This window comes from Poecilia mexicana, unplaced genomic scaffold (genome assembly GCF_051168715.1).
Source record: "Poecilia mexicana isolate PSO_F unplaced genomic scaffold, ASM5116871v1 scaffold_17, whole genome shotgun sequence".
NCBI classification, from domain to species: Eukaryota; Metazoa; Chordata; class Actinopteri; order Cyprinodontiformes; family Poeciliidae; genus Poecilia; species Poecilia mexicana.
Genome location: NW_028263386.1, coordinates 1,294,405 through 1,313,505, shown reverse-complemented (window position 1 = coordinate 1,313,505; position 19,101 = coordinate 1,294,405). Strand labels below are relative to the sequence as shown.

At 39.1% G+C, this 19,101-nt stretch overlaps 1 protein-coding gene, 2 long non-coding RNA genes, 1 pseudogene and 1 gene segment (V, D, J or C); 1 reads left to right on the top strand and 4 right to left on the bottom strand.

Moving 5' to 3' along the window:
• Positions 1 to 744: 744 nt before the first annotated feature.
• LOC148154496 (uncharacterized) lies at positions 745 to 3,356 on the bottom strand (annotated as a pseudogene). The gene is made up of 2 exons (XR_015765791.1): positions 3,008 to 3,356; positions 745 to 1,924 (listed from the first exon to the last, which is right to left on the bottom strand). The product of XR_015765791.1 is annotated as an uncharacterized LOC148154496 (transcript).
• Positions 3,357 to 4,286: 930 nt separating this feature from the next.
• LOC148154495 (uncharacterized) lies at positions 4,287 to 7,269 on the bottom strand. Its single transcript, XM_088014525.1, has 2 exons — positions 6,977 to 7,269; positions 4,287 to 5,751 (listed from the first exon to the last, which is right to left on the bottom strand). The coding sequence occupies exons 1-2, from the start codon at positions 7,134 to 7,136 to the stop codon at positions 4,859 to 4,861; spliced, it is 1,053 nt and encodes a 350-aa protein (XP_087870651.1). The 5' UTR covers positions 7,137 to 7,269; the 3' UTR covers positions 4,287 to 4,858.
• Positions 7,270 to 7,696: 427 nt separating this feature from the next.
• On the top strand, positions 7,697 to 11,302 carry LOC148154494 (uncharacterized). Its single transcript, XR_015765793.1, has 3 exons — positions 7,697 to 8,548; positions 10,481 to 10,607; positions 10,708 to 11,302. It is a non-coding gene; the product is annotated as an uncharacterized LOC148154494 (long non-coding RNA).
• Positions 11,303 to 11,432: 130 nt separating this feature from the next.
• LOC148154493 (uncharacterized) lies at positions 11,433 to 12,672 on the bottom strand. The gene is made up of 2 exons (XR_015765798.1): positions 11,888 to 12,672; positions 11,433 to 11,803 (listed from the first exon to the last, which is right to left on the bottom strand). It is a non-coding gene; the product is annotated as an uncharacterized LOC148154493 (long non-coding RNA).
• Positions 12,673 to 13,117: 445 nt separating this feature from the next.
• Positions 13,118 to 17,624, bottom strand: LOC148154492 (T-cell receptor gamma chain C region C7.5-like). The segment is given in 3 exon segments: positions 13,118 to 13,919; positions 14,020 to 14,319; positions 17,357 to 17,624. Coding segments are annotated over 3 exon segments (738 nt in total).
• Between the last annotated feature and the right edge of the window lie 1,477 nt (positions 17,625 to 19,101).

Here is a 19,101-nt window from a genome sequence, read left to right as displayed (position 1 = left end):
TTGGCTGAATGTCTCCAACCAATTCGGAAGAAGTTCCTCGGTGATAGGAAGTTGATAGGGTATTTCTGTGATCCGCCAGTCTGGACGTTATGATAATATCTAGGATTCATCCTAGATCTTGAAGTAGAATCCTTGAATGGGAACCTGGCCAGTTCCCACTTAACAAACTGTGATCGCTTGAACGTTTTGGCTGAACATTCACATGTCTGCATATCAGCATCTGACAGCATCTCCTCCATAGGCTGCTGTTCATCAGCCATATAAACAGCAGCTGTCAATTTAGGACGCTGACGTGCAGCTGTCATGTGACTTTAAAACCTCGCGAGAACAGTGTTGTTCTCGCGAGGTTTAGTTTGTACTGAATAAATTAAGGAAAGGAGATTTTTTTTAATTAAATCTTTAAATAAAATAAATAAAACTGAATCTAACAAAATGTAAATATTATCCTGGTTACACACAGTTAAAGAAATAAAAAGGATTGACACCTCTCTGAGGTACGGATTTAAAATCACTTCCATCCAAGTGAGAAGTTTGTTTCTGATTAAAAATAAGAGGCATCTTTTAAAGCTGTTCTATAACAGATGCAAAGGAGAATCAATTTTGAGAGAATTAATTCTTATCTACATTTCATTTAATTTGAAAAACTGCAGAGGTTTCTTCTACATGATGACTCTCAAAAGTAAATGAAAAATGATCTAAAATCACAGCAACATGAACTACAACTGATTCCATGTTCAAATAAAATGATGATCCCAAGCAAGGCAACTTTATTTATACAGAACAATTCTTACACAGGGTAATCCAAAAGGTTCTTCCTGAAATAAAAGGATAATTAAAACCACAAAAAAACTTTACAACTTTGCTTAGCAATCAAGCTCAGGATGTCAAACATTTAGCAATCAAATAAATAGAAATAAATGTTGGAACAGATTTAACCTTCAGTCTGAAACGTCCATCAGTGTTCAGGAGAAACGGTTCATTCATCAGAGAAAGTAACACAAATGTTTTCATCCTGCAGGTTAACAGTCTACAGTGTTTCATCAGAACATCAACCACAGGAAACACGGCCATTTTGGTCCAGTTAAAGTCTGCTCTCATCCAATCACCTGGATTCTACCGAAGCTTTTCCCACGTGTTGCTCATTCACTGGAGATCCCTCTGTGGACTCTCTGGTGACAGGTCAGTTCACTCACTGCTAAAGCTTTCACCACATTTTACACATGAATATGGCCGCTCACATGTGTGGGTCTGCATGTGGCCCGGAAGCTTTTCCCACAGATTTCGCATGGAATAAACTTGCTGTGTGTGTGGGTTTTTCTGTGAACCTTTAAATTAAAACGTCTGGGAAAACATTTCCCACAGGTTTCACAGGAAAAGGGCTTGACACCGGTGTGCCTTTTCATGTGCTCTTTCACGTGAGAGTTTTGTGTGAAGACTTTTCCACATATTTTACAGGAGAATGGCTTCTCGCCTGAGTGGACTCTGAGATGTCGCAACGTGTTATACTTAGACTGGAAGACTTTCCCACAGACATGACATTTAAAGGATTCATTTGGAGCCATTCTGGACCGACACGCTAACGCAGGACTGTAGCTTCCTGCTTCATCTTGGTTCTCCAGAGCAGAAACATTGTTGGAGTCGAGATGCTCAAAGTTTTGTTCTTCTTCACTGAAATCAGTTTGTTGCAGAGTCACAGTCTGAGTAAAACTCTGTCCCTCCTGACTGCAGCAGACTTCCTGCTGCTCCTCTTTAACCCGAGGAGCTTCTGGTTCCTCCTTCAGCAGCTGATGTCCCAGCTCCTGGTTGCTGTCGCTGTCATGTGGAGGCTCTGATCGCTCCTGGTTCTCATTCCAGCTCATCATCTGATTACAGAGCTGGTCAGTGAGATCTTCCTCTTCCTCATCTTCATGTTGCTTTGGGACGTCTAGAGAAACAGAAAACACAAGACATCAAATGTTTAATAACTGAGTCATTCATCAGTGGTTTAGTTGGACATCTTGAGTGAAAAGAGAATAAAATATGAATAACCTGAACAATGAACAAATTCTCCCTTAGTTTGATACTCAGTACAACAAACTGTGTCCCAGTGATCAAACTTGTCTGTTTTATTGGTTACTGTAGTTAAACACATGACTTAAAACGTAAGAAGTAAAAAAGTCACTTGGATTTAACTAAGCAGATAAGTCTGAGTCTCCTTCTGGGTCATTACTGCACATCTGATTATCTTTCTGATTATTATGATTATTTTTCTGATTATCCGATTAACTTTCTGCTGCTACAACATATTTATCCCCATCAGATGCAACGAGAAGCTTCTCATTTCTGAAAGTCATGTTGACAGCAGGGCCAAGCTCAAATCATCATGAAAAAACAATGTGACACTACTAAAGGAGAAGCAGAAACTTCTAAAACTGGATTCAGAACTTTTCAAAGCAATAAAAGCTGGAAAGAAACTGGAGAACCATCATCTTTTAGTCAGAAATGTGGCTGGAAAAAAAAATCATGAATGTGAAATTAACCCAAAGAATGGTTAGTAGAGAAAGTAAGAGCATTTCCAACTAAATACCTTCTTTTTGAGCAATAATTTATTCTTTTTCTGGACAGGTCATATATTAAAAATGCTGAACATCCTCACATTAACACCAGACATGATAACCTGTAAGGTAACCGGCAGCTATCAGTGTCAAGATAATAAACAGCAACTTTACATCACATTATAATCCCATTCTGACTGGTCAATTTTTAGTAGTAAATGCAGTAATTTTTAAGTCACCTCTAAAAATTAATTCAGTCATATTTGACAGAATGTATTTGTCCCTGGTCTTCATTCAGGAGAAAATTAATTGGTCCTAAATGAGCAAATAATTAGGAATCGACCAGCAGGTGTCCCCATCGAGCTTTCATAACAAAACTTTTCGAAAAACGAGCCTTTATTTCAACTCAACTCAACTGAAAGTTTCAATGATTAACAAATATCCGTTTCTCCATCGCAGCTTTATTAACGTACCGATTCTGTTGAGTTTTATCTGAGGTTTCCAGTGGATTTCCAGCAGTTTAATGTCCTCCTCGTAGCGGACGATGGTTTTTTCAACCTCGGTGAAGATTTCTTCCGCAGCAGCAGTTAGTCTCTCTCTGATAAAATCTCTCAGATGCTGAACTGAAGACATTGTTACTGAGATATTCAGCTGAGGAACAAAAACACAACACAGCTGCTGCTGGAGCCGTTTTGTTTTACTTCCGCTGGGGGTCAAACTGAGACAAAGCAGCTGGTTGGTCCATTTCCGCCCCCTGCTGGACTGGAGGCGAACAGCAGCAAAACGGATCACCTTCTCTGAACCGGACCAGAACTTCTCTAAACTGTTATTAATAGACCAGAAAATAATCAAGCATACAAGCAAAAGTTATTTTCATTTCCTTCAGTGCTTATTTTTTAATAACCCCTGTGGAAATGTGAGTCTGATAATACATTAATATTTATACCTTGCCTGTATTTACAGGTTGTAATGTTTCTGTCATTCCAACCAGAGCGGTCTGGCCATCGGGACCATCCAGACATTTCCTAGTGGCCAGGCGGGTCGGAACCAAGGTTGGGTTCAGGTCACACTAAATAAAAACGGTCTGTGTTGTTCATGCGGCTCTGGAATCTGTCTCGTTAAAATTCCCACACGATGTAGTTGAGACAGGGAAAAGACGGATCCTTCTTCCATTTTCTGAGTCTGTGTGTCACAGCAGTGCACAGAGACATGCCAGGTGTTATGTCAAAGTACCTGTGGATATTTATATGCTCTGTTGTAGGAACATCACTCAAACCACCAACACATCAATGACAAAATATGACTGACCGGCAGATTTTTAGCATCTGTTGACAGATTAAGTCAACACCATGATGTCTGTTTGGCCACATTGTTATGCAAAAAGTATTGACACGACTGGCAGGTTTGAATTTGAAATCATTTTTAATCAAGGTTGTTGCCAATTAAAAATGAGAGGCATCTTTTCAGGCTAAGAATCAATTTTGAGGGGCAATTCTTATATCAAAAGTTGCAGAACTGATTGTACATGATTGATTATTAATGGAAAACTAATAACTATTCAAACCATTCTGCTAATCACTGAGCAGTTTTTTCCATGTTTCTGTTGATATCTTGACTCCAGAACCTGATTGGTGCTGATTTAGGTCCAACATCAGCAGGACGAACTGGTTTCTCTGGATCAGGACTCGACATGTGGAACCACTGAACTCTGACTGAAATCATGTTAGAATAAACTGGAGCAGTAAAAATGGCCCCAAGCAAGGAAACTTTATTCATTTAACATACAGGGCAAAACAAAATGTTTTATAGGACATTAAAGAAAAATCTAAACTTTACAACTTTGCTTAGCAATCAATTAAATAGAAATAAATGTTGGAACAGATTTAACCTTCAGTCTGAAACGTCCATCAGTGCTCAGGAGAAACGGTTCATTCAAAGTAACACAAATGTTTTCATCCTGCAGGTTAACAGTCTACAGTGTTTCATCAGAACATCAACCACAGGAAACACGGCCATTTTGGTCCAGTTAAAGTCTGCTCTCATCCAACCCCTTCTATGTATGAAAAGGAGTCGCCATGGTAACATCCTTTCCCTGTATCCCATTTTGACGACTCCTGACTCACATACATTTCTTAACATATTCAGATTGTACTGCATGGACCTCTTGGTTATGTTGATGTAAGAATTATGTTAAAAATGTAAAAATAAACTGCTGCAGCAGCTTTAAAACATGCTGTTTCCATCGGTGTGAAAGTCAACGGCTGGATGACGGAAACATCTGGAGAACTGGGAAACGTGAAACGACTCCCCAGAAACCTCAGATCTCACCAGAAATCCCTCAGAGTTTTGTGGACTTTCTGGTGACAAATCAGTTCATTCACACTATTAAAACTTTCATCGCATGTTTGGCATGAATATGGCCGCTCACCTGTGTGGGTCTTCCTGTGGAATTTCAGATACCATTTTTCACGGAAGCTTTTCCCACAGATTTCACATGAAAAAGGCTTAACGCCTGTGTGGGTTTTTCTGTGAACTTTCAAACAAAAACTTCTGCTAAAACGTTTCCCACAGGTTTCACATGAATAAGGCTTGTCACCTGTGTGAGTTTTTCTGTGAACTTTCAGGCTAGACTTCCTGGTAAAATGTTTCCCACAGATTTCACAGGAGAAGGGCTTGGCGCCGGTGTGCATTTGGATGTGCTCTTTCAGATGACATGTTTGTACAAACACTTTTCCACATATTTTACAGCACAGTGGCTTCTCCCCTGAGTGGCCTCTGAGATGTCGCAACATGTTATACTGAGATTTGAAGACTCTCCCACAGACGTGACATTCCCAGGATTCATCTGGGACAGTTTCAGCCCAACTCGCTAACGCAGGACTGTAGCTTCCTGCTTCATCTTGGTTCTCCAGAGCAGAAACATTGTTGGAGTCGAGATGCTCAAAGTTTGGTTCTTCTTCACTGAAATCAGTTTGTTGCAGAGTCACAGTCTGAGTAAAACTCTGTCCCTCCTGACTGCAGCAGACTTCCTGCTGCTCCTCTTTAACCCGAGGAGCTTCTGGTTCCTCCTTCAGCAGCTGATGTCCCAGCTCCTGGTTGCTGTCGCTGTCATGTGGAGGCTCTGATCGCTCCTGGTTCTCATTCCAGCTCATCATCTGATTACAGAGCTGGTCAGTGAGATCTTCCTCTTCCTCATCTTCATGTTGCTTTGGGACGTCTAGAGAAACAGAAAACACAAGACATCAAATGTTTGGTTTGAGTATGACAACTTTTAAAGTTTCTGGAGGCAAATTATCTGCCTCAAGATCCATTAAATCAAGTTTTAATACTTTAATACTCTCACTTCCACCAGTGAGCTGTTGATGAAGCTAACTGTTATTAGCAGCTATGAAGGAAGAAACAGTGACAGAAAAAGTCACCGGTGTGTTCAGTAAAACAGGACTGGCGTTTCAAAGCAGCCCGTCCTCAGCAGGAATCATTAAAGTTTAGATAGAGAAATAAAATCCAACCCAACCAAACTCATAAACTTTGTGTCTGATCTGATAAACTCCAGAGACCCGAGTTCGAAGTAAACCTGACATGAATTTAAACTCCTATCAGTTCCTCCAGAACTCTGACTTCATCTCTGCTGGTTTATTGGAGCAGCTGGAACCGTTTTAGGTTTTCTTTAATATCTTCCAGCTGCATTTTCTCTATCAAGAGGAGTAATAACATGAAAAAAAGATTAGAAATATCTATTCTATAAAAAACTTTTACATACTTCAAACTTGAGATTACATTTGAATCATATTGTATTTTAATCAATAAAATGTTTTCTCATTTAAAAGAAAAAGAACAGATTTTTTTATACTAACATTCTTTCTTTGCTGATTCTGTCATTTATCAGTAGTTGATCAATGACCCGGGTTGAAGTTCAGGATGTTTTCTATCGCTTGGTGAAAAGAGAAAACCATGTTTCATCTCCAAAGCTTGAAAATAAAATGGACGACTTAAAATGTCTGCTTGAAATCACAGTCAAGTAAAAACACCCTTCAGTTGATACAGATCCTGCCCCAGTGATCAAACCTGTAGTTAAACACAGTGACCAACAGGACAAGGCCTGAAACAAAACAACCTCCTGGATTTAACTAGGCAAAAAGATCCGAAGCTCCTGCCGCTGATCATCTTTCATCTGGAGGAATAACGGCATCAACATAACTTTAAAATTAACATTATCACCTTATAATCAGTATTTAGAAACTGTAGCCATTTATTAAGTCACCTCTAAAAATTAATTCAGTTTTGTTTAATGTTGATCGGTTGGTCGATTCCTAACTTCGACCAGCAGGTGTCGCCATCGAGCTCTGATTGCGAAACTTTTCGAAAAACGAACATTTATCTCCAAACATCTCATCTGGAAGTTTCTCTGATTAACGGAGCTTCATCTGTTCTTTTTAACGTACCGGTTCTGGTGAGTTTTATCTGAGGCTTCCAGTGGATTTCCAGCAGTTTAATGTCCTCCTCGTAGCGGACGATGGTTTTTTCAACCTCGGTGAAGATTTCTTCCGCAGCAGCAGTTAGTCTGTCTCTGATAAAATCTCTCAGATGCTGAACTGAAGACATTGTTACTGAGATATTCAGCTGAGGAACAAAAACACAACACAATCCGCTGCTGGAGCCGTTTTGTTTTACTTCCGCTGGAGGTCAAACTGAGACAAAGCAGCTGATTGGTCCATTCCCGCCCCCTGCTGGACTGGAGGCGAACAGCAGCTTGGCAGCCAAACCGATTCCATCCTCCGAACCAGAACAGAACTTCTCTAAACGGTTATTAATAGAGCAGATAAAAGTAAATACTGTTATTATTTGTCTGTTATAAATACTGTTATATTCTAATAATCCCTGTGGAGATGTGAGTCAGATAATACTTTATTTACATGTTGGAATGTTTCTATATAAACGTTTTTAAAAGCAACTGAAGGAAAATTTTCTCCTCAATATCTGTGTCCCTCTTTTACAATAAATGTTTCTGCCAGGTGTTTGTTGTTCTGACTGTTGTTCCTTTACAGGGTGATTACTTTCTGGTACCAGAGGAAAGATACAGAAAAATGTACTATTTCGTTTTTCAAAGAGTGCAGGTGAGATTTCAGATTGTCAGTGTGAAAGGTCATGACCTCTGCTGCCAGCCTCCATCCCTGATCAGTGTGAAAGGTCATGACCTCTGCTGCCAGCCTCCATCCCTGATCAGTGTGAAAGGTCATGACCTCTGCTGCCAGCCTCCATCCCTGATCAGTGTGAAAGGTCATGACCTCTGCTGCCAGCCTCCATCCCTGATCAGTGTGAAAGGTCATGACCTCTGCTGCCAGCCTCCATCCCTGATCAGTGTGAAAGGTCATGACCTCTGCTGCCAGCCTCCATCCCTGATCAGTGTGAAAGGTCATGACCTCTGCTGCCAGCCTCCATCCCTGATCAGTGTGAAAGGTCATGACCTCTGCTGCCAGCCTCCATCCCTGATCAGTGTGAGCTTCATGGCTCCACCAGCCTCCAGGAAACCACAGCCCTCCCTCCGTGCTGCATTCATGATCTCAGGAGATCTCAGCAGCTGCAGCTCAGACTGAACACTGAAGACTTTCAGCAAGACGACGTCCCAACAAACCAGGAGACCCAGTGGGAGAGATGAGAGCTTTAGACATGATGTCTGCAGAGCTTCCTTCAGACCCACTTTGGACCTTCACAGCACATTTCTGATGGTTCTGGTCCATCAGAACCTCACAGCAGCTTCAGCAGGACGGTTCTGATCTGCTGAGCAGCAGCTCACATTGTGACTGTCTCCTTCTCATTCAGACACTTTTTAAATCTGCATCCAGTCATGAAGAAGCAGCAAACTTCATTCCAGCTGATTCTGAGGAAAACATGGAGATCTGGACCGGTTCTGCTCAGCTGACCCGGTCAGCAGCAGACAGATTTCTGCAGTTTGTGTGTCGGCTCATTCTACACTTACCTGATCTTTGGTTCTGGATCCAAACTCGATGGAACCGGTAAGAATGGAAACGTGTTTAAATCACTTTCTGCTGCTTCAGCGTTTATGATGCTTTTGGTCGTTAGTAGAAATTTCATCATGTAAAAAAAACAGAAACCAGAGATAAATAGAAACATTTAATCTTCACTGCAGAACAAAAACAGTTTTATTTTTAAATTAAAACATTTATTTTGGTTCCTTATTATTTCATTCAGTGTAAAATATTTTCTTCTTTAACTGCAACCAAAAATCCAGACAAATTAATTCAAATCTTTCTATTTTTTATTTTTATGAACTCTATAAATGTGTGAAATCTGTTTGAAATGTTTTTGATTTAAAAGATAAAAAGTGTTGAAAATGTTTTTATATTTACAAAGATTTAAAAACACAGTTAATTAGAAATATTTGAAAATTTGGAAAAAACTATAAAAATGGAGATTAATTAAAATTTTATTTGCACATGTAAAAAATTATTAGTTTGGGAAATAAACAGAGAGAAACATAACTTTTCACTGACGGGCTGCTATTTTGTTCTGCATTTCCTAATATTTCATCAGAGCTCAATATAATATGATATAATATAATATAATATAATATAATATAATATAATATAATATAATATAATATAATATAATATAATATAATATAATATAATATAACATAATATAACATAATATAATATAATATAATATAATATAACATAATATAATATAATATAATATAACATAATATAATATAATATAATATAATATAATATAATATAACATAATATAATATAATATAATATAACATAATATAATATAATATAATATAATATAATATAATATAATATAACATAGCATAACATAATATCATATCATATAATATTTATCTCCAGCTGCAGTTAAAAACATATAAATGTGACTCATAAACTGAGACCTTATAGTTTTAATTAGAACAAAAATATTTACCAATAAATTAGAAACTTCTTAAATGTTTGTTAGAACATGTGACATTTTTTTCTGCTTCATTTCAAAGTAAAAAAATAAAAATAAAATAAAAATCACATCCATTTGGTGACTTTTATTTAAAACTACACAACATCCAGGACTGCATTTAATTCGTGTTTTAACTTCACTTGTTTTAAATAAAGAGACAAATTCTCAGTAAAATGTTCTGAGAATTTACATTTTACTTTGTTATTATTTTAATTGAAACCAAAACCAGTTTGTTATCTGAATGCATTTCCTTTAATTAAGCAAATGTGTAAAATATTTTTTCCAATTTTATATCTGCTATAATTTACACTACATTTTATTTAATTTTATTTTATTTTTTACAAAATTTTACATAATATTACATACATTTGATTTTATTTTGACTTTAGTTTATAAGAAACCATTAAAGTTTTTTGTGTAACTTTAGTTTTTATTTCTCCTCCAACGTGACGCTTTGATCAGAAAAGTCAACAAATCACAGATCAATCTGATCAATCAGCTTCACTCAGAAACTTAAACACAACTTCAGATGACATGTGGATTTATATTCCAGATTACTAATAAATGTTGAAGTTATTAAATGTTTTGTATATTTTTCTGTTATTAATTAGTGAAATTAAAGCATCAAAGTCAAAGTCTTAAGATAAAAAAATATGTTTAGCAATTAATGTTTGTAAACAGTGAATAATAATAATAATAATAATAATAATAATAATAATAATAATAATAATAATAATAATAATAATAATAATAATAATAGTAATAATAATAATAAAGGTTTTTGGTGATCAAAGGAAATATACTAATTTGTGCTAAATTATTTTAAACTTAGATTATTTATTATCAAAATACCTCAAAGCACAAAAATATTTACCAGGAATAAATTAATGTATACAAAATAATAGTTAAACAGAATAATAACAAAAAAACAGTTTGTCACAAAATGAATAAATTTTGTTATTTGACGAGAGCAGCTGGAGCTCAGAGAGCCGAACCGCACCGCCTCCATCTTACTGGTGGATCGGGATCAACGCAACACATCTAGATACCGCTGCTCTGTGCGGCATGAGGGGGGCCCAGTGGAGGCCCCAGCAACACAAGGTGAGGAAGCTGGGAGACCAGGCAGGGACTCAGCTGCAGCTGCAGCAGAGGACGGACATTTCTGTTTAACTCCAAACATTTTCCTCCTGTTCTGTTCCAGAGGTTTGTCCCTGGATCCTGATGTTCCTGAACCGAGTGAAGCTGCTCTGCCTGCTCTACTCAGTGCTGATAGTGAAGAGTCTGGTGTACTGCTGTGGACTCTCTCTGCTGATGGTCCTCAGGACCAAGGGACCGGCCCCCAGCTGAACCCTCTGCTGCAGCTTCTCCTGCTTTATCGCTGCTGATTGTTTGGTGTATTTTTAAGTGACTTTTGGTCCTAATGGCTTTTATTGATAGTGATCTAACAGGAAAGTCGGTTATGAGAGGAGAAAATATGCAGCAAAGTCAACAGGCAGCATTGAGAACTGAGGCCTCCGTTCATCTGTTGAGCTCTTTACTCCGAGGCCATCGCTGCAACCACTGACTGTTTTAAAGCTCCTTATCATTTAAGTCACACATTACAAGAATATTTTTATTCCACCTTCTCAGATTTACTGTTAGGATTTCCATCCAGGTGATGATTTGTTCCTCAGCTGCCGTCTGTGATTTAGATCTTCTCTGATTATTTTCTTTCTACTTCATTTGTCTTTATTTCATTGTAGCTCAACTTTGTGTAAAATCCCTGATGTTTCATTAAACAGCTGTTTGTGACTAAATGACTTGATTTGTTGTTAAATTGTCCATCAAACCAGGAGTTTCTGTCCCAACATGTTTCATCTACTGAGGCTGATGAGCAACAAGCTGAGAAGCATCAGCTTCACTTTAATGAACGTCTGAATCAAAGACTTTGATCAAAAACACTTTTTATTCAGACAGTTATAACAGGTAGAATGAATGAATGAATGAATGAATGAATGAATGAATGAATGAATGAATGAATGAGGCTGCAGTCTGGGTGGCGCTGCCCTTTGGTTAGAGGAGATGAAGTCAGTAAATATGTGACTCTGGATCCATAAATGACAGGTTGGGGTGGAAAAACCCTCTGCACAGAAAAACCCACATAAAAACCCAGGAAGTGAGACGGGGTCCCAGACATGCAGCCACCTGGTTCCTCACCGCTGAGCTGCTGCTCCCTGAATCAGGACGATCCTGAAGTCTCTGTAAAATCTTCTCCTGATTCCTGCCTGGTTTCTCTGGTCGGTTCCACCTTCCTGAAGCTAAAGCAGTAAAAACATGGTGAGAGGTCCAGAAGGACGGGTTCAGAGTTCTGACACTGATGCAGAGATAAGGAACAACAGAACCTTAATGAAGCTGTGCAAAGAGCTGGTTCTGAATGACAGGATGCAGAGAACCCAGATGGTTCTGATGAGACCCAGAAGGAGTCAGCAGAGGATCTGGGGGTTGCCATGGTAACAGGACCCTGAGGTCCGATGGAAACCAGTGCAGAGCTGGTCCTCAGAGACCAAACCAGTTAGAGGTTCAGCTGTGATGGAGACGTCCAGACTCCTCTGACGGGTTGAACCAACGAGACCGGATCAGAACCAACATGGCCGCCTGCTGCTGGTTGACAGGAACTAAACAACATGAATGTTTGTCTCAGTGGTTTGAGTTTCTGTCTCAGTGGTTTTGTTGCTGCTTTGTTTGTTCCTGTGAGCTGAAATCTTCCTGCTGCATCAAGAGAAAAACAGAAAAACTGATCAGAGTTTAGATTCAGCTGCTGGTGTTTCAATCTTTACTCTAATTATTATCATGTATTTGAGCCATTGAACAGCCTGATGTGATTCACTGATGGAGCTGATTGCTGAGCTGTGAGTTCAGCTCTGAGCTGTTTCTCTCTCAGATGAAGAACACAGGTGCTTCCTGAACCATTGTTTCAGTCGATGCTTGTAACTGTCATTGTGTTATTAAAGTGAGAAGCCACAGCTAACGGTGTGGAGGCTGCAGAGCACAAACCCACACAGCTGCAGGAAAGGAAGTCTGATTGGCTGCCAGCAGTTTGGTGGCTTCTAATAACCACTGAGAACAGATTCAGATCTGCTGCTCTACAAACTCATCATCTGCTGCATCTCTGTGGTTTGGTTCTGCTTCCTGGAAACATTTTCATTGTTTTTATTGAAACCAACATCAGAGCTGATAGATTGTAAAGTGAATCATCTCAGTCCAGTCAGACGACCAGCATCATTAATTCTCCCTGATCTGCTGCTGATGAAACCACTTCATGTCTCCTGATGAACTCAGAGCCTCATGGAGCCTCATTCACACTTCAGTCAAACCTCTGGATGTTTGAGAAGGGCTGAGGGTTGGACCCCCCCACCCCCCCCTTTCTCATTGATGAGGTACCTATAAGGGCAAAACTTCAACTCGACAGGAAATTTCATGTTTTTGATTATTGATTCAATGTTGCATTACTTTGTGTTTTTGTGTTTAATCATTTAAAGCACTTTGAAATGCCTTACTACTGAAATGTGCTAAATAAATAGAATTTGATTGATTGATTGGATGTTTGATCAGCTGGAGATTCAAAGGAAACATTTAGTAGAAAATAGAAAACTGATTTATTCTTTCAGGATTTATTCACAGCAAAAACAATTTCAATACATTCAGTGTATTTATATAACCAGTTCACAACATCACAACAAATACTTCAGCAATTTACAAAAAAGTTATTTCAAATTAATTAAATTTACATTCCAGCTGATACAAGATGTCAAGTAACTAATTTATTATTCAATTTAGTTTGAAAAAAATTCCCTCCTCCAGTAAAACATACATTCACTTTCATTTATTTTTAAAATCTGATGTTTTAAAATCTTGATAGAAATGTTTGTACACAAATAACTAAATTCCCAAGTTATATGAAAGCATATTTTCCCTCTTCTTTATTTATAATATTAATATAATCAGCTGACTTTTCTGGGGAAAAGTTAAAATCTATTAAAAACCAAACTTTTGTTAAAATTGATGTTAAAACTGCTAGAAATGTTTTTTTTCTCTCCTTCAAAGCTCCTCATTCTGCTGTTTGATTGGTTAAAATAAGATATTCTTAAAGATATGAAGAAGCTAAAGCACTGATTATTTCATATTAAAATGAAGCTAAAGTTGAATAAATGATTTTCAGTGATTAATAATAAAATCCTGCGTTGCTGCAGCTGCAGCAGAGGGTTCAGCTGGGGGCCGGTCCCTTGGTCCTGAGGACCATCAGCAGAGAGAGTCCACAGCAGTACACCAGACTCTTCACTATCAGCACTGAGTAGAGCAGGCAGAGCAGCTTCACCCTGCAGCGAAGCTGCAGCAGATCTTCAGCATCAGTTGGTGGATAGAAACCAGGAACCTCTGGAACAGAACAGGAGGAAAATGTTTGGAGTTAAACAGAAATGTCCGTCCTCTGCTGCAGCTGCAGCTGAGTCCCTGCCTGGTCTCCCAGCTTCCTCACCTTGTGTTGCTGGGGCCTCCACTGGGCCCCCCTCATGCCGCACAGAGCAGCGGTATCTAGATGTGCTGAGAGGCTCCCGATCCACCAGTAAGATGGAGGCGGTGCGGTTCGGCTCTCTGAGCTCCAGCTGCTCTCCAGAGGTCAGATCCTTCTCTCCACCGTCCTCCAGTCTTTTCCAGGAGATCTGGACCTCAGGAGGAAACATGCCTGAGGCCAGACACAGCAGGAAGCCCTTCCTGTCCCGCTGGGCGCTGGATGCTGCTGGGTACACGCTCACCACGGGCTGCACTACCGGATCACCTGGAGGTCGGCAGCAGAAACCAGCAGACAGACACATTCAGCCAGTCAGCAGCAGCTGCAGCTCTGCACTGCATCCAGTCTGATCCTGGATCTGATCACTGAGCTGCTGACCAGCAGAACTAAGTTACTGCAGCCTCTAAAGTCAGAAGAACGCAGGTCATTTTATGTTGCTTAAAATATTTAGCTTGACAAATAAATTACATTTATAAATGAATTAAAAACATTGAAAATGAATCTCTTCCCATTAAAGGCTAAATAACCCAAATTATTGATATTTTCTTACAGTGCATCTTTAGAAATGATTTCTATATTATTGATCCATGAACTCATTCAAAGTGTTTGTAACACAACTTCAGTTTCAAGTTGTTGTTTTTATCAATAAGCTTCGATCAGTTTGGATGTTCTGATAATCAGAATTGGTGGAGATCAATTAATTTTGGCACAAACTCGACTGTTAAGATGAATCAGTTTATGAAACATTTTATTCCAGTGAAACTGAGACTTTAAAGGTTCCCATCATCTTCAGTACAGTCGGTACTTTCTGCTTTTCCTGACAGCAGAACCTGAAACACCTGATCCTGTCACTGCTGGGCTTCACATCTTTAATTGTGTTGATAAGTTTGAAAGCCAAACTGTGAATCCTCCAAACATTCATGATGTATTTGTGCCAATAAGCTCCATGTTTTCCATGTTTTCCATGTTTTCCATGTTTTCCAGGTCTCTCTCCTTCAGGCTCTTCCTGCGTGTTTTAGTTGTCGTGTCTGACGGGTTGGTCGCGTTCCAGAGACGCCTCGTTTGGCCGTTGGATGTTATTCCTGCCAGGCGTGTATCAGGAGGTACGGATCTGGAGGAATCTGATGCAGCTGATCCCTGATTAAACCCAGACTCTCTAATGTGTTCAGACAGCAAATAAAAGGAAAAAACCTCCAAACGGTGAAAAGGAAGAGAAGTTTTTCCTCCCTACTGTCGCTCTGAGCATCCTCAGGATGCTGCAAGTCGATCCTCGATTCCATCTTTTCTTAGAAATGTTTTAAACTAATTGCAATAATTAACTGAGCTTATTGTACTGTTTGATATTTAGGATCAGTATGTGATTGAATTTAATTTTACTGGGCCATCAGACAGTCAAAGTTTAATATTCTGGCACTTCTTATTCGGCTCATTCGGGTATTTCAGCAAAACATTAATAATAAAAACATAAAACTGGATTTGAATGGGTGAAGCATCAAAACATTTTAAAAATCCCTAATTTCTGAAAAGTCCTTAAACCCTGCAGACGAATGATGCTTGAAATCTCGATGTGAACCAAGAGAGAAACAGACGTTTCTGAGAGGAACAGAGGCTGAATGTTGATCCAGGAGAATCTCTGTTGATGGCTTGAACAATGATGTGGCTGAGGGACAAATTAATAAGATATCCACCAAATGCTGCTGTGTGCATGAAGGACAAACTGCTGGTGGCTCTCAGGTATCGAGAGGAACTAACAATGCCAAAGTAACAGTAAATGAACATTTACTGAAAGATAATCAATTAAAATCAGACATTAAATTTGAATTGAGTTTCAGCAGAATAAATAAAATAATAAACTGGTATGTAGGGCTGTTGTAAATAAATATTTTAATAATTGAATAATCTATCAATTATTCAATTATTAATCAAGTAATCAGATAAATAAAATAAAATAAAATAAAATATTGATAAATCTGGCGTAACAGCAGATCGGATATGAATATCGGTCCAATTTTTCCACATTTGAGCTTCGTAACAGTTACGTTTTAGTAGTTTTTATTAAATTACCGTGTAACAGTAACAGCTCACTTTCTATGTTAACCTGAAGAAAAGTTATAGAAACATCGAAATTATATTCAATTTAAAGAGCCAAGATCAAAAATACGCTTATAAAAAGTGTCTAAACTCCAGTTTTTAGTTTATGTTTTCATCTTCAGTGAGTTTAAGGATGAACTCTTTCACGTCACGATGCGCTTCGTTCAGGCCGGGATGATGTAAATTTAATGCCGGTTCGTCCTAAAGCTGCTCTTCCACTGTCAGCATCAGCCGCCCGCCGTGTTCAGCCTCTGCCTGTAGAAATCCTCCTCAGCTCTGAACCAGCAGCTCCGGAGCAGAAAGGCTGCCGGACTCCCGGATCGCTCCGGTCATTTAAGGATGTTTGTTGGTTCCCAAAAACGATGAAAACCCGAAATTATCACCAATCAGTAAAATCCCCGCGGGCCGAACTGGAAGATTGGACGTTATGCAGCTAACACTTAGCTTTCCTGTTAGCGGCATAACGTCCAATTTATGCCGCTAACATAAATTGTCAACAGCTCAGAAGGAAGTCAGAGCTCCGCTCAACCCGGCGCGCTAAATAATAAAACATTAACGAAGCTTCGGCAGGTAAATTTTCCTCGAGGAATTTTAATAATCGAGGGACTCGAATCACTCGAGGAATCGTTTCAGCCCTGCTGGTGTGGTTTGTATGAGTTTGCTACCACTTGCATAAGATAAACTGAAATTAAATGTACATTTTGTTTCAGACCTCAGCAGGTTCATAATTTAATTGCAATCATTTAATTTCATTTATAATTATGTAGTGAGACCACAGCAGTATTTTCTGTTACTCCAGAGAAAACGTGTTCATCTGCTGGGATCAGGATTCTCTGTCCAACTTGTTGGATATTAATTAAACCAAATAAAAATTAAATGCAACTGAACAGCCTTTGTCAATATTACCTAAAAATTGATGGGCAAAAGAAGAATATGATGGAAATTTTTTTAATACCATAAGTAAAAATGATGGACAATGAAAAAGATTAAAAAGTCTAGATAGATAGATAGATAGATAGATAGATAGATAGATAGATAGATTTGATATTTCTTTTGCATTTTTACATTTGTTCTTTATGTTTTATTATAAGTCAGTGAACATCGCCAGCAACATGTTCTATAAATCTATAAATGTTGTTTTTAGATATTATTTATGTTTTTCTGCAAAACTGTGCTGCTTTAAAATCCACAATAAAGCACAAAATGTTCTTACCTGTTAGATAAAGTTTGGTTCCAGATCCAAAGACGGGATAGTAGTAGTAAGTGCCATCAGTCCTCTTCACAGTGAGACAGACTGATACAAAAACCCCGAACGGGTCGGCTGAGGGGAACCGGTCCAGATGCTGAGGGGAACCGGTCCAGATGCTGAGGGGAACCGGTCCAGATGATGAGGGGAACCGGTCCAGATGCTGAGGGGAACCGGTCCAGATGCTGAGGGGAACCGGTCCAGATGATGCAGCTGGACCAGGTTTCAGCTCCATGATGAGTTTCTCTGATGTTCACATCAACATGATTCTTTCTTTCTTCTTTTAGCTGTGTTAGCATCTGGTTCTGATGTTAAAGACTCAGTTCTCTCCTTTAGTCCACATGAACCGGATCAGGACTAAAGGATAGATTCATAAATTAATGTGAAACATTCTACAGATATTTATTTTCCCAGATGATTAACTGCCGTTGTTTAGCAGCACTCTGTACTCCTCTTAATTTTGCTCATATTTCTACAAAGCAGAGTTTTATTGTGGCGGGTAGGCAGGTTTCAGTGAGGTTAACCGCAACGCCACACAAACTGCTGATGCTCCTTCCCTGGGTAACGAAGGATTATTTACAGCTGCAAGCACAGAATGTGTTCAGACACAAGCAACACTGGAGGCATGAGAAGATTCTTAAAAAAATATGTGGCATTATTACCATGATTACAAAATGACAGTGAGATTTATAGAGTAGATGGAGGGTGCAGCAGTATCGATGCTCTGTCGGTCTGACCTGGGTCAAGATGTGCCACCCGGCTGAAATTCAAACCTGCAATTCTCCGTTTCACTGCAGTACAAATTAATTCAGACAATGTTAATTAGTTGACCCCTCATGTTCATGTTAAGTTTATTTGGAGCCCATTTCAGCAACAAAGCATTTGAAAGTGATTTACATTTAAAAAAGTAAGTCCTAGAAAGACGCAGTGAATAACTGAAACATTGGATTTAGGTTTCTGTTTGTTTTCTAGTCATTTCGGTTCCTGTGCCGTCTTCTCCACCCCTTGATTGATCCCAGCTGTGTCCTGTTCCCTCGTTGGGTCAAACTGTCACTGTCTTCATTGCCAGTCCTTCCTGTGTCGAGGTCTCTGCCTCTTAGTTCACCTGCACTGCCTGAATTTTCTGTTAAGCTCTGAGAGCCTTGATTAAATCATCCTTTTTCACACCACAACCCGGGTCCGCCACATCCAGCCTCACCACCAACTGCACCATCATTACACATCACAATGTTGTTGTATTTCAAAGCAACTCTAATCAGGTGTGTTTTAAGTCAGAACGCCTGGAGGAGTTTCTCTGATCTGAGACTTTAGTCCTCTGGTCCTGAAATGTTCTGCAGCTGCTAGAAGGCCCACTTTGGAACCGGCTTTATGTGGCTCTGAAGGTTTAGGTCAGAGGTCAGCCTGATCTCCAGATCCCAGCTGGAATAACTGAAGCTGTAATATAAACTGAAGTTAATATCTTTGCTCTAGATCTATAGCTCTGGTTCGCTCCTCTTTAGGTCCAAAGATATTAACTTCAGTTTTGTTTCTGTTCAGCTGGAGAAAGTTTTGGCCCATCCACACATTTATCTCAGTTGTCCAATGAATACGTGACCAACAAAACAAACCAGTTTCTTCAAACAAGCTTGAGGACAAAACGGGGGTCGATGGTTACGCCACTTCCTGGACCACAGACTACCTGGTGAGGTAGCCACAGTTCATCAGGTGGGAGA

Excerpts from the sequence above, each read along its gene's own strand:
- LOC148154495 (XM_088014525.1), bottom strand. The coding sequence starts at position 7,136 with ATGTCTTCAGTTCAGCATCTGAGAGATTTTATCAGAGACAGACTAACT. Across the intron at positions 5,752-6,976 it reads GATAAAACTCACCAGAACCG|ACGTCCCAAAGCAACATGAA; the intron begins GTACGTTAAAAA and ends CTGTTTCTCTAG.